The sequence below is a fragment of the Camarhynchus parvulus genome, chromosome 19, assembly GCF_901933205.1.
Source record: "Camarhynchus parvulus chromosome 19, STF_HiC, whole genome shotgun sequence".
In the NCBI taxonomy this organism is placed as follows: domain Eukaryota; kingdom Metazoa; phylum Chordata; class Aves; order Passeriformes; family Thraupidae; genus Camarhynchus; species Camarhynchus parvulus.
In genome coordinates, this window is record NC_044589.1 from 8,947,219 (window position 1) to 8,961,540 (window position 14,322).

A 14,322-nucleotide genomic window follows, 5' to 3' on the forward strand; every position below is an offset into this window, starting at 1 on the left:
GAGGCCGAGGAGGGGCCGGGCCCGCCCCGTCGGGGCCGCGCGGCGGCGCCAGCAGAGGGCGCCCTGCGCCCGGCCGAGGGCCGCGAACCAGCCCGGGAACGGGACAGGCGGGGGAACGGCGGGGGAACGGCGCCGCTCCATCCTCCGGGGCCGAGAACCCCGCACGGGACCGGGAACGGCTGAGGAACCGAAAACTAGAGGCCCCGCGACGGCCCCACCGGCTCCGGGCGCTGGGGCGAACGGGGGGATTTAAAGCCCATCTCCGACAGCACCGGCACGCCCGGGTCGCTCCGCCACCATCCCGGACGGCGCCGGCGTGCCCGGGTCACCCCTTCCCCATCACCCCTTCCCCATCATCCCTTCCCCGTCCCCCTTTCCACATGCCCGCCGGTGCCGCTCTGCCCCGCTCCCTCCATCCTGTGGGCAGCGCTCCCCGGTCCCCGCCGGTCCCGGCGCGTCCCCGCAGCCCCGGCGGGCCGGTCCCGGCTCTGCTCCGCCGGCTCGCCCCGGGGACAGCGGGGGCAGCCTGGCACCCGCGGAAGGTTCATCCCGGTGCCGCTCCCCCTCCGCACCCGCGCACCTGCCGGCCCGGGAGGCGGCGAACCCCGACGGGCAGAGCCCCGCGCGGGTCGTGCCCTGTACCGCGGCCGCGCAACCCGGGGCGTTTCCGTCTTTCCCCGCCAGTCACGGAGGCTCCGCGCCCCGCGGAAGGGAGGCGGGCGGCGGCTCCCAGCGCTGCGCACCTGCGGAGCAGCGGCGGCCCCGACGGGGCGGAGCGGCCGCGGGAATGAAACAGGCGGGAGCCGGCAGGACTTCTCCGAGTAGACGTTTTTTTATTGAAAGATGTGAGAATTCATCAAAACTGAACAGACAGATACCCGAGTAACCAGCACGTTGCAAATCATGTATCTTTTTATTTTAAAACAAATATAGAGCACAGTCCTGTGATATTTAAATTTATTATACTTTTTTTTTTTTGTTCTGGAGTGAAAAATAAAAACCTGAGGTTTATTCCTGCATTCTCTATACCCCGCACTGTAACAATAGTTTAGTTACGTTTTGGATTCGTTAGTTTATTTTTTTTCTTGCAAAAGTCCGTTAAAGGATTGAAATCTTAGTTTTAATGACTCCAAAAATTGTTTTATCAGTGGCACATGATTGTCCTAGAGAACAGGCGGGATAAACAATATTTTAAAACACAGAGAAACCGATATCTCCTTCAATCACAAAGAGCTAAATAGTTTTCATTTACAATATATATGTTCATGTAAAATGAAAAAAAAACCGAAAAAAACTTAAATGCGAGGAGTTAAACTCTAAATATTATGTACACACCAATGTACAACTCTGAATAAATTAATACCAATTTGCATATTCTGGGATCCTTATAGCTTATTTACACAAATTACCATTTATTTCATAAATATCTGCCCAGGTACCCACGAGGTTCCCCCCGCCGTGCCCGCCCTGCGCGGCGGCGGCTGCCGAGGCGGTTTGGTTTCCATCTTCCTTTTCTTATCTCTCTCTTTTTTTTTTTTTTTTCTTTTTAAATTATTTTTTCCTTCCCCCTCCCCTTGCACAGATGAGGGTTTGGCCCCTCTCGCCCCCCACCGAAGCAGGGGCCGCCCCGTCCATCAGGTGTCTCGGTACCAGCTCCTCACCCTCTCCCCGGAGCGGGGGGCTGGGGGGTCCTGGGGGCTCCGTGGCCTCGCTGGGGCGGGGGGAGCCGCTCCCAGCCCCCCCAGCCCGAGGGGTGGGCAAGCCCTGCGCTCCAGCTGCTCCCTCCTGCCTCCGGGGTGGTGGCTCCGCACGGCCGGCGGGGTCCGTCCCTCCGCTCCATCACCCCCGCTCGCTCGCAGCCCTCGCTCCGCAATAAATATTGATACTGTGCTGTACAAAATACCAGTGCTTCTCCGCCCCGCCGGGAGGGCTCGCTGCCCTCCCCGCCGGTCACTTCGGGGACTCCCTGCCGGGGGACAGCTCCCGCTGGCTCTCCAGCCCGCTCACCAGTCTCTGGATGTTCTGCAGTTCATTGAGGGACTCCTTCAGGGAGCCCTTGGGGGAGGCGGCGGGGCGCTGGCTGCCCCCCTTGTGCAGGGGCACCTCGGGCAGCGGGCTGGGCTCCCGGCTGCTGCCGCCCTTGGAGCCCTCGGAGCCGGGGTTGAGGCTGGCGGGCAGGCCGGTGGTCAGCAGGTTGGTGCTGGGCGGGATGGTCACCGGCAGCTGGTAGGGGCTGAAGCGCAGGCGGGGCCGGCTGCTGCCCAGGAAGGGGTTGCGGGACAGCGGCCCCGCGGCGGCAGCGCTGGTGGCCGGCATGGCCGAGGCGGCCGCTGCGGCCGCTGCCATGTAGGTGTAGGGGTAGGGGAAGAGTCCGCCGAAGGTGGGCATCGGGATTCCCTGAGGAGAGAGAGAGAAAGAGCTGTCAGAGCTGTGCTGCTGCTCTGCTGCATCCCCCCTCCTGCCCGTCCCTCCACAGCTGTGTTCCCAAAAAAAGACAGGGCAAAGATGGAATAGCCCAGTGTCACCCTAAAAACAGAGTGTGGGAGTATCCGTGTGGATGTCTGAGAGAGGGGGTACAGCCCCATCTGCCCCATCCTGAGCCAGGCTGGTGGCACCGAGCATAAGCCCCTGCCTGAGATCTGCCCCGTCCCCTCCCCGCACGCTGCCTGTGCAGCATCACAGCCCCTTAACCGCATTAAAACACATTGTTAAGCAGGATGGATAAATCAGGGGAGTTCAAAGACATCTTTATGTATTCCACCAGAGGAGATGGGAAAGGCAGCACCAGCACAGGCGCTGTGGGAGCGCTTCAGAGCTGACAGGAAGACAGGGAGCTGGCTGGATGGGGACAGCCAGGTCAGGCAGGGCCACAGCTCCTGACTTTGCCCTTGACTATGGAGGACCCATAGCAGCTGCAAAAAACATCGAGATTCCTTCTCAGATCAACCCCGAAGCCGCCTTCAAAATGTCCTCCGTGTTCTGCCTGTGCCAAATCTGTAACATCTCAGGTGTGTGTCACTCCCTTGTCCCTGTGGGCTGCAGAGGGCCTGGGGGAGGCTGGGGACATCAGCAGCTCCTTCCCCTCAGTGGGGCCACTCTGAATGTCCCCACACTGGGGACGACACTGACCAGGCCTGACCTGCATCCCCAAAATGCTGCGCTCACTCAGGGAGCTTTTTGGGAGGACACAAAGAGGAGATTCCAGAGCCCAGCTGGACAGCAGGGATAGGGATGGGGACACAGGGCTTACCTGAGAGGCCAACATGTGCTGGGAGAGGTGGAAAGGGAAGGGGGTGGCCGTCCCTGCTGTGCCCGGGGCGGACGAGAGGGCTCCGTTCTCCAGGCTGCCCCCGCCGGTCACCGAGGCCAGCAAGTGTCCCATGCCCATGGCAGAGAAGGCGCCGGGCGCCATGGCAAACTGTCCTGGGTGGATGAAGAGGGGCTGCCCAGCGCCCAGCGGGCTGAAGAACTGCTGCCCATGGAGGCCGGAGAGCGCCAGGCTCTGCAGGTGCCCGGTGCTCAGGTGCGGGGGGCTGTCCGTGTGCACCATCAGCGGGGCGAACGCCTCCTTGCCCAGCCCGCCGCCCTCCGTGTCCTTCTTGCCCGGCTCCGTCTCTTTCCTCCTTCCTTCCACCTTGTCCTTCTCCAGGCCCCGTGTGCCGAACAGGCCCTCGCCAGGAGCCTCCCGGGGGGATGCCCCATCCTTGGCTTTCTCTGGGCTGTGCCTCTCCTTGCTCCGTTCCTCCGGGCACCGGGGGCTGCCGCGGGGCGTCGTGTCCTCGGCGCTGGGGCTGGCCGCTGCCACCGGCCGCTCCTCGGGCACCTTCTCCACCTCCGTGTCGCTGTCAGCCCCTGGCTTCTCCTCTGCAAGGGGATGGAGGGGCACAGGGTCAGAGCAGAAGCACCAGGGGAGGTGAGAAGGGGTCACTCACAAGAGCCCTGGTGTCAGGGCGAGGTTGTGACAGCGATCGTTATTAATGGGAGAGACTCATTTTGGGGGCAGAAATGGGTCCTCATGCTATGGTCACTCTGGGCAATGGGGATTAACAACACCAAGTCCTGTGGCTGCGCCAGGCAGAAAAACACGTTTGATGGAGAAGCAGAACCTGTTACAGCATCGCTCTCCTCAGCTGCAAAGTCCAAGCGGGCTGCAGAGAGCGGGCAGTGGGCAGCGCGGGAGGAAATGGTCCTGCGTATATTTAATTACATGGAGCCGATTGCCAGTGCACTGCGGATTTATTCCAAATGTGCAGGTTGAGACAGGTTAAAGAGGCAGTTTTAAGGCTGGGAGTATGGCACAGACTTCTCTAAAAAGGGCCTTAATTTAAAAAACCCCATTGAGCTCTCAGAGGAGGCAGGGGGATGCGAGGCGAGGGGAGCTGAGCCGCTGCCTGGACGGCTCCACTAAACGAGAAAAGCCTTTTGGTGCGGGTGAGGTGAAGCTCTGCAGGCTGGGGCAAATATTCAGGGAAGCCTTTGAAAGTGGAGAGGGGTGTAATAAACCCTCCCTGCAGCTCGGGGTGGGGGGTTGCAGTTTTGATGAAGGTTTGCAGGGAATCGAGTTGGTGGAAAGTTTAAAGAGCAGATTGATAGTGCTGCGAGACAAAACCCAGCATCAACAACTGCAGCGTGGGAGATGCTGGCTGATTTTCATTTACCAGCCTGAAGCCCTGGAGTTACAACATTTTTTTTCCTCTTTCAAATGTATTAATTCTTTTTCTTTTCTCTTTTTTCTCTCTTTTTTAGGGGAGGGTGAGATTCCCATGGAAGGCAGGGCACGCTGGGCTAACGCGGTGAGCACACAGGCTGCTTTGCCATTTCTTCTTGTATAATTTAAATACAAGAAGTATTATATCCACATCAGGTGGATAGAGGATCAAATATATATTCAAAAGAAAATACATAAAGGGAAAAACGTGGCAACTCGTGAATGCCATTTGTGTTTCCTCTGTTTTTATCCTTTTGAACTCCGGGCTCCCCTGTGCGCATCCCCATCTTTCTTTTCCCCAATGTTTTGCCTCGCTGCCCACAGGAAATCAGCACAAGCAGAACGTTTGGGGACATTTGGGGACGGTGTCCTGCCTTACCTCTGCCGCTGCCCTTGAGGCGCAGGGGGCTGGGGAGGGCACCCACGGGCGAGTGCAGGGCATCGCGCACGGCCGAGGGCTCGCACGAGGAGGCGTCCGACTCGCCGCCGTCGCGGTCGGGCTTGCAGGGCTCCTCGTACATCCGCAGGGACGGCAGCGAGAGCTGCTTCCTGCGGGAGAACGCAGCGTCGGGCCCCGGCCGTGCCCCTGCGGGCGCGGAGCCGGGGGGACGGGCGCAGCCCTTACCTCTTCTCCCGCCGGCCATTGCCCGTGTCCCGAAAGCCCTTGGCGAAGGGGTTGTTATCGATTTTCAGCTGCGTGATCTGCCGGGGGGGAGAAGGAGAGAAGGGACGCTGTGAAGCCCCGGCCGCCCCCTCCCCGCCGCCGTCGGGGAGCGCGGGGTGCGCGGCGCAGGCTGCGGAGCCCGCGTTAACACACCGCATGCCTTATTAAAAATGATGCTGAGGTTTGGCCTTGAATTATTAATAGCGTCTTAATGATAGGAAGTTATTTTTCACGGCCCCCCGGAGGGAAGATGGCGACTGAGCTGCGCGGCGCTGGTTAAAAGCTATTCTTATCCCTCCCTGCCACGGGCTGCTGGGGCCGGCGACATCAGGGCGCTCAATAATGCATGGCCCTGAAACACGGCCCCGAGAGGGGCTCTGGAAAAGGCCCGGCTGCCCGGCCCCGCCGCGACCCCCGGCCCGAGCATCCCCCGGCCCGAGCATCCCCCGCCCGACGGGGCCCACGGCCGGCGGCCGGCCCGCGCCGCTTGCGGCGGCCGAGCAGACAAAGTGCTCTTTAATCGATTGTGACTCTTCGCCATAAACTTTACGAGGGAAACAAGCCCACCAGGACCCTCAGACAGAGCTGTCAATTAGCATCAGCAGCCAGGGGTGGAGGTGGGGGTCAGCTTTTGGGTTAAGACACGCACACAACTCTTGGAAGGAGACGGCAGAGGCTCCCTGCTCCCCATCGTGCTCTCCTGGCTCTGCCTGCTCACAGAGTGACACTTGCTAAATCACGAAAGCAACTAAAATTAGCTTATCTGCCTCTATTTTTTGGCTCCTCCAGAGCTCTGGGCACCTTCTTGGTGAGGCTGCCCAGGCCTGGTGCTGCTCTCCAGAGCCTGGGCCTGCAGCAAAGACTCCTACAGCCCAGAAGGTGCAACAAACCCATAAGGCGCAATAATTCCATGAGGGAATTATTGATAGTAATAATAAATATACCGACCACAGCATTAATGTTAACACTAAAAACAGTGATAATAATACAAGCAGTATGAGGGTGCATCCTACTCTGAGGGCTTGGGGTTTAACCTTTCTACTGTTGCTGCTTTTTGCCCCGAAATATCCTCGCCAACACGCACAGACAGAAAAATACCCTGATACGGGGTTAGGGATGGGACAGGGGTGGGAACAGGGAGAGGGACAGGGATGGGGACAGGACAGGGATGGGGACAGAGGTGGGGACAGGGGGAGGGCCAGGGCCAGGGCTGCCCGGCCGTACCTTGTCGTTCTGGTAGGCGGTGACGGCGATGAAGTCGGTCTCGGGGAACACGTAGGTGCGGAAGGTGCTGTAGGGCAGCTTGAGGATGTCGTTGGCCCGGACGATGTGGAACCTGGGCTGGTACTTGTGCATGGAGTTCAGGATGGTCTGGGATGGGCAAGACAGAGCACAGCCCGCGGCTGCCGTCAGCCCCACGCCTCCAGCTCCCTCCCTAAAAAAACCCCTTTTCTCCCGAAAACAGCCCCAAAAAATACACCACTCAAATTCATCGTGAGGAAGGAATGCCGGCAGATGCCAGAGAAGGAGATTTCTTTTTTTTTTTTTGTTGATGCCATTGCAGGATCTGTCCCCAAAGAAGGAGGTCAGGGAACGCAGGCAGAGCAGCATCTTTGCGGGTGTTAAGCACGGCAATAAAGCAGCAAGAGGGATCTCCCGGTTTTATTACAACCCTGCAAACGCGAGGCGACTTTTCGACACGTTCCTCACCGCTTTTCATATTTCCGTCCTTAAAAATAAATTACTATCCCTCGCCACCACAAAAAAAAAATAATGTTAAAAGGCTCTGGGTGAGTGTCCGGGGCGGCAGGAGCCGGTGCCAGCCCCAGCCAGCTCCTGCGACCTGAAAGGAGCGTTTCACCACGAGCCATAGCAAATTTATGTCTCGGAGCAACGTTGCAGAAGGAACAGACTTTTTTTTTCTTTTCCAGCCAGGTGTCTGAAAGCCTCGCCAACACTCAAAGCCGTTCTCTACTCTTTCTTTTTATTTTATTATTTATTTTTTTTAGTTTGGTTTGTTGTTTGTTTTTTTTTAGTAAAACCCGAATTCCCCGTGATTTGGCTGAGGATTTTTGGAAGCGGCTGAACACCCCAAGCCGCGCCCCTGGGGCCGCTCCGACCCCTTGCCCCTCGCTGCCTGCTTTCCTTCACGATAGCTTTTAAATAATTCCCCAACATGCTGTGGTCGGACTGAAATGCAGAATTCACTGCCCAGAATTCGGAGAGGAACGGCGAAAGCTTGAGTAATTATTGTCAAATAACGTCAGCCAAATGGCTAAATAATTATCACTTCATTTCGGTTTAGAAGGTAATAAAAAAAATTCCCCCTTTTTTTTTTAACCCAAGCAATAATCACCTGCTGACGAACTGTCGGATCGCTGTTATATTGATATAATCTAGATGGGATTTATCATAAAAATGGTGCAAAAAGTCTCATTCAGGCGTGCAAATCTGCATTCCTTTAAAAAAAATAATCATCCCTCTCTGACCAGATGGGCACTGGCTAAACCCTCATCTCGCAGATTTAACAGTCCGGATTTTGGACAACGACAGACACCAGAAATCTTTAATTGAAGGAGGCGAACCGTTAAAAGCGCTGAATCAAACTAGTTTTTACCAGTACAAAAAAAAAAAAAAAAGAAGATATTTTTTAGATTCCTTCTCTATCGATTTACCTTTCTGGCTATAAATAACCTCGCCATGTATTATTTAACAAAGACGCTGTTTTCTGCCTTGAGAGAAAAAAAAAGTGTGAGAGAAAAAAATGAAAAAAAAAAAGAGAGAGTGGAAAAAATAGAGAGGAGTAAAAAATAAAAAGAGAAAGGGGAAAGAAAGTTCTGCGGGAGGTGCGGAGCTGCTCTGAGCTCCCAGCCGAGCGGGGTCCCGCAGCCCCCGGCTCCCCGCTAATTCCCGTGTCAGCAGGGCTGCAGGATGAACTTTCCCTTTATCGCCCTAAATGCTCGCTCGGAGGAAGGAGAGCTGGCTGGGGCGCTGGGATTTCCCCCTCCGAGCATTCCCGCAGGATCGCGTTCTGACCCTGCCTTCTGCGGGTCTCTGCAAATGGCCAGCACTCACTCACTCTCCGCTGGCTTTCTTTTCTCTCTCCCTCTCTCCTTTTCCTTTCTTTGTTTATTTTGATTGGTAGCTTTTTTTTTTGGCTTAATTCCTTCGTTTTGTTTTACCTCCTTTAGATGATGCAGATACCACAACAGGGATATAAACAGGGGCTTTCAGAGGCAGATGGTGCCAACGATTCCAGCCCTTGTCCCGCCTGCGGGAACCCAGCGCAGGTGCCGCCGGCCCCGGCTCCGCTCGCTCCGGGTGCCAGCGACAGCCCCTGCCCGGCCACCGCCCCGTCGGGGCTGCCCTCGCTGCAGCCCCCGCACATCCACCTCCCAAAATTCCTCTCCCCGCAGAGCCTCGAATGCTGGCGAGAAGCAGCAGGACAGGCCGGAGATGCGGGAGCCAAGGGGAGCCCGAGGCTGCTCGCAGCCCTGCTCTCCTTTTTTCCCCCGGAGAACCGGAGCTGGCCCTCGGTGACGGGCAGGACCAGGAGCTGCGGGACAGCCGGGCCACCGCAAGGCCCGGCCAGGCCTCGCCGCTCAGCCCGACCCGGCTGGAGGAGGCTCTATAGCCCCGTGGTTCAGCCGGGGAGATCACGGGCAGCCCCCGCACCGGGCGGACCCCGCACCGGGCACACCCCGCGCCTGCCCAGGGTCCCTGCCCGGGGGCTCCGCTCTGCCCCGCAGCCGCACTTACAAAGCCGTGCTTATCCGAGATGTTGTTGGTGAGCTTGAGCTTGTGAAAGGCAACAGGTTTGGCCATCCACTGCTCCCCCGTGGCCGGGCTGTCGGGGTGGATGTACATGCGCTTGGGCATCTCCGGGTCGGCCTTGCCAGCCACCATCCAGCGGGAGTTGTGGAATTTGTACCGGCAGTCGTCGGCCGCCACTATATCCATCAGCAAAATGTACTTGGCCTTCTTATCCAGGCCGCTCACCCGCACCTTGAACGGGGGGAACATCCTCCTGCGGAGAGACCCAGAGCGGTACAGGGCTGCCCCCGCCCGCCGCCGACCCCCGACGGCCCCACCGAGCCCGGGCCCGGCCCCGCCGAGCCTCCCGCACCGCCCGGCCCCGGCTGCTGCTCCCAAACCACCATCTTCTAGTTCAGCTCGCTGAAGATCCCCAGCCTTCCTCCCGTCCCACCTCTCCTCATCCCGCTGTGCTGCCCACACCGTGGCAGAAGGCAGGGAAAAAGCTCAAAAATCCCATTTCGGGAATTAAGGGGTGAAAATATATTCTTGTTTTCCTCTATTTCTTTGCCCTTCTCCGACCCGCTCGCTCAGCACCTCGGGCTGCCTGCCCCGGGCCCGGGGCCACGGGCAGGGCCGGGGACGACCCCGGACGTGGGGAAAGTTTGGCAGGAGGGAAGGAAGCGGCGGGAAGCGGCGTAAACAACGGGAGCGGGGTGTTCCGAGAGCTCAATTAACGCGCACGAATTTAATTCGGGATCGCGCTCGGAAAAGCAGCAATGGGAGGCGGGAGGAGCGGTGACGGGAAAGCTCGGAGGAGCCGGGGGGGAAACACCTCCGAAAAACTCCAAGGATCGAAACTCCCCGCGTTAATTCACGGAGCGGATGGGAAGAGGGATGGAGCGAGGGGCGAGGGCGCTGCGCGGCCGCGCAGGTGCGGGGCGGGCTGGGGGGGCTGCGCGGGGCCGGCTCTTACCTCCCAGACTTGGTGATCACCATCTCGGTGCCCAGCTTGTGAAACTGGTCCCAAAGTTCTTTGGCTTCCAGCGTTACTTTGGGGTCGTCCTCGACCTCCTCCTCGGGTTCCAGGCTTTTGAGCGAGCGCAGATGGGCGGCTTGGTGGTGGTGTCCCAGGGCCGAGACGTGCAGCCCGGCCTCGGCCGCCCCGGCCAGCCCCGGGTCCGGCATGGGCTTCGCCAACGCCGCCGGAGGCAGAGCCAGAGCCGGGAAAAAGGACGGCTGGGCGGCTGCGAGGAAAGCGGACATGGGGAAGTCAGCCGGCCGGGGTGCGTGGAAGGGGTGGTAAGCCATGGCAGTCCCTGGGAAGGCTGGATCTCTCATCGGTGCATCCACAAATCCAGGAGAAAAAGAGGGATTCCCTTTACAAAAATGCTCTGTGTGTGTGTATTTGTTGGGTTTTATTTTTTTCCCCTCTCCTGCCCAGCGAACTCGCTCGAGTCTCTGGAAGAGGAAGGAAAATCAACAACACACACACACTCTCCAAAAAAAAAAAAAAAAAGCATACAAAAAAGAGGCGAAAATCAGCCGAACTAGATTCGGGATTAAAAAAAAGGAAAAAATATTAAAAGAAAGAAAAAAATAAGAAGGAAAAAAAAAAAGGAAAAGCGAGGCAGTTCCCGGCTCCTGGGACTCCCGGTCTGCGGAGGGGAGACAGTAGGTCCTTATTTTTTGTTGTTGTTGTTGCAGCGAGGGAGAGCGAGCGAGGGAACGAGCCCTCCCAGGAAAGTCCTTCCCGACACTAAAATAGAAACAAAAGCCGGGTCGGGCTGCGCGGGGCTGCGCGGGGCGCGGCGGAGCAGGGGCGGCCGCGCTGCCCTCACACCCCCGCGGGCCCGGGCTGCGCCCCGGCGGGGCCGCGCCGGCTCCGCGCTCCGCGCTCGGCGCTGCGGCTCGGGCTGCTCATGGCCAAAGGAGCCGAGTGGGAGCGGTGAGATCTTGTCCTGATCTCTGTAAAACTGTGACTATCTCACATGTCCTTCCTGCTCTGATCCGCCCGCTAATGAGCCAAGCCCCCTTGATTGCTGATTTTACGCGTTTCAGACCAATTGTGGATCTGCATAGGCGGGGTTTTGACAGCTCCGGCCAAGCTCCGGGCGCGGGGGGGCGGGGGGCGCGGAGGGAGGGAGGAAGGGAAGAAGGAAAAAAAAAAAAAAAGGGAAAAAAAAAAAAGAAAGAAGAAGGTGTCGGAAGCATCGGCAGTAAGAAAACATGTCAACAGAATAAAATATTAACCAATGACAGAGAAAAGTGCTCGAAATCCCACCCCCGGCTCCTTTCCGCATACCGGGTCAGCCCCGGCTGCGCCGCCGGTGCGGGGCCAGCGCGGAGCCACCTCGGCGGAGCGGGGAGCGGAGCCACGGGGGCGGGGGGCGGCGGCTGAGGCCCCCGCCGGTCTCCGCGGGGGCGGCGGGCCGGGAACGGGGGGAGAGGCCGGGGAGCCCGGCGGCGGCCGCCTTACGACAGATCCTGGAGAGCGGATCGCGGTGGGGCGCGCCCCGCCCGCCGCTCCAGCCGCGCACAGCCGCGCACAGCCGCGCACAGCCGCGCAGCGCCGACGGGGCGGCCGCCGGCAGCGCGGCCCGGCGGAGAGCTGGGGGCGGCGGCGAGGCCCCGAGCGGCGTCCTCCAGCGCGGGTGAGTCGCTCCCAGGCGTCGCCCCCCACCCTGCCGGCAGCCGCCCCGACCGGGAGCGGGGGGTCCCGCCCGCAGCTCCGCGCCCGCGGCGGAGGCGCAGAGCCCCAGACCCCGCCGTCGAGGCGCGTCGGGTCCGCGGCCGGGGCCAGCGCGGCGGTGCCCGGCCGGAGGGGCTGTTTACCCGGGCGGGGGGAGGCAGATAAGGAGGAGGGGGGACACTCCGGGGCTGTTTGCTGAGGGATTAGGGCCGGTCCCGCCGCGCCGGGGCCCGGGGGGGCGGCGGGCGCGGTGGGTGTCCCCTCGGAGGGGCCGGTTTGGAGATCTGCGCTGATTAACTGAGGGCCGCGGTGGCTGAAGAGGGCCCTGGCGCCAGGCGGCTGAGCCCTCACAATAAAGACCCGTCTCTTGTCACTTCATATTTACCCCCAAATCTTCAAAAAGCGCCCTGCCATCCTTCCAAGGCTCCTGCCCCCGCCGCCTGCGCTGCGACCAGGCGGGACGGGGGGGGTGGCTGTCGGCCCACTCCTCTGCCCCCCGGCCTCTCCCCCCCTCGTCCCCGGGCCCTCCCGCTCCGCGGACGCGCAGCGAGGCGCGGCCCCAGCAGCTCGGAGCCCTCGTGGTCCTGTGGCGCTGCTCCCCGCGCAGGGTGCGATGTGGGCACCCCCGGGTGTCCCCTTCCCCTCCCGACTTCTCCTCTCTATTCCTCCGCCCCGGTTCATCCTGCTGGCAGCGATCCCCGCCCGCAGAGCCCCATCCCGATCTCCACCTGCCCCGCGCCCCGCGGCAGGTTCACCTCTGCCCGCACCGCGCCCGGCCCCGCACCGCGCCCCAGGGGAGGTCCCGCTGACCATTGCACGGGCAACGGGGACTGAAATTTAAACCCAATTTGGACTTTGCTTCCTCGCCACCGTGGAAAACTGCTGACGGCAGCTTTAGCAAAAGTGGGGCTTGCTTGTATTTTTTTTTTCCAATTCCTCCCCCCAACACAAGGAAAAAGTGGAGCCTTTCATTGCCTCGGGGCGAATCTCCCCACGCCGGGACGGTTCTCCCGCGGACACCTCGCCCTCTGCTCCGCGGGAGGACGCCGGGCCCGGCCCTTCAGGGCCTGGAGCAGCCGCGTCCCCGCGGGGAAAGGTCGCCTGTCCTCGGGCCACTGTCCAGCCCCCTGCCCGCGCCCCCGCCCCGCTGTAACGCCGCAGAATAAAACCGATCCAGAGCAGCCTCGGCTCCCGACCTTCCGTAGCGACGGCCGCCGGTGGGGCTGCGGGGATGGGGGGCTAACGGGGACCGGGGTACAGCGGGGACCGGGGTACCCACTGCGCTGCCACATCTCGTGGCCCCGGAGCCCGCGCCCATGGACGGGCCGTGCCCGCATCGCCCGTCGGTGACCGGGCACCGGGCGGGGAGAGAGGAGGCACCGGCCCAGACGGCAGCTGTGCCCCGGGGAGTGTCCCCGCGCCGTCCCCTGCGAGGGAAGGTGTTCCAGCCCGCCCCGGGGCAACGCAGCGCTCGGGGCCGCCGTGCCTGACTCCTGGGAGCCGTCCCGCTCGCCCGCAGGCCCGGTCCCCAATCCCCAGGTTGAGCTTATGGAGACCGGGCTTGTCCCGTGGATCCGTCCCGTGGATTCGCCCCGGGGATCTGTCCCGGTCCAGCCCGGGAAAACCGTCCCGTCGGGCCGCCCCCGCCCCCCACCCGCCCCGCATCGCGGCCCCGCTCGCTCTTCCCCTTTCATCTCTGCCCATCTCCACTCATCATCCCTTTTCTATTTTTAGCCGGTAGACTTAGGCCTTGGCGCCAGGCCGTTTAAGACCTGTCAAAGTCCTTCATATTTCCCTCATGTCACATGGACCTTTCGCTCTCTTCCCCGCGCCATGCGAGGGCCGTAATTTGGATCTGTGAGCTGGTGAGCAAATGCAATTTGCTCTTCTCCATCGCTGTGTTGTCTCCGTGACCCCAGCCAGCAGGACGGCTGGTGTCCTGTCCGGGGCACTTACACAAATTGCGGGTGATTGATGAAAAATAACAATTCTCACAAGCAGCCGGGCCTCTGCCTTCCCCTCCTCCCGGCTCCACCGGGCTGCGGCGGCCCCGCGCCCCGGGGAGCTCTCCCCCCGACGGGCGCACCAGGCCAAAGGGGTTTTCTTGTGCCCAGGGCGACCCGTCGGGCCCCCCATCCCCGGCAGTGATGCCACGGCAAGAGGAGACCCCCGGGCCCTTGGGGAGGGCGGCCCGGCTGCTCGCACCTTCCCAAATTGGGGGTAGAACAGGCCGTGGCGTGGGGGAAGGACACGGTGCCGCAGGGCTGGGCTCCGCTGGCCTTCCCCGGGAGCAGCCGGACAGACAGACCTGGGGACGTCAGAGACTCCTTGGGTGAAGCCGCAGGTGCGGGGTGGGGGAGCTCCCTCCGTCCCGAAGGGAACCGGGTCCCCCAAGCCCCGGGGCGCGTCCCCCGCTCCGACCCGGCCCTGCAGCCCCAGCTGGGCCGGGGGGCAGGCGGGGAGGAGGCGAGGGCGGCCCCGCAGCCCCAGCAGCTTCGCAGCCCC

At 61.0% G+C, this 14,322-nt stretch overlaps 1 protein-coding gene across 1 annotated transcript; it reads right to left on the reverse strand.

Annotated features, from left to right (window-relative positions):
- Nucleotides 1-641: 641 nt before the first annotated feature.
- TBX2 (T-box transcription factor 2) lies at nt 642-11,130 on the reverse strand. Its single transcript, XM_030962823.1, has 7 exons — nt 10,102-11,130; nt 9,132-9,399; nt 6,597-6,743; nt 5,334-5,410; nt 5,088-5,257; nt 3,251-3,864; nt 642-2,397 (listed from the first exon to the last, which is right to left on the reverse strand). The coding sequence occupies exons 1-7, from the start codon at nt 10,464-10,466 to the stop codon at nt 1,951-1,953; spliced, it is 2,088 nt and encodes a 695-aa protein (XP_030818683.1). The 5' UTR covers nt 10,467-11,130; the 3' UTR covers nt 642-1,950.
- Between the last annotated feature and the right edge of the window lie 3,192 nt (nt 11,131-14,322).

Coding starts and splice junctions, on each gene's coding strand:
- TBX2 (XM_030962823.1), bottom strand. CDS start 10,466: ATGAGAGATCCAGCCTTCCCAGGGACTGCCATGGCTTACCACCCCTTC. Junction 5,411..6,596: donor CCGCCTACCAGAACGACAAG/GTACGGCCGGGC, acceptor CCCCCCCGGCAG/ATCACGCAGCTGAAAATCGA. Junction 5,258..5,333: donor AATGGCCGGCGGGAGAAGAG/GTAAGGGCTGCG, acceptor GTTCTCCCGCAG/GAAGCAGCTCTCGCTGCCGT.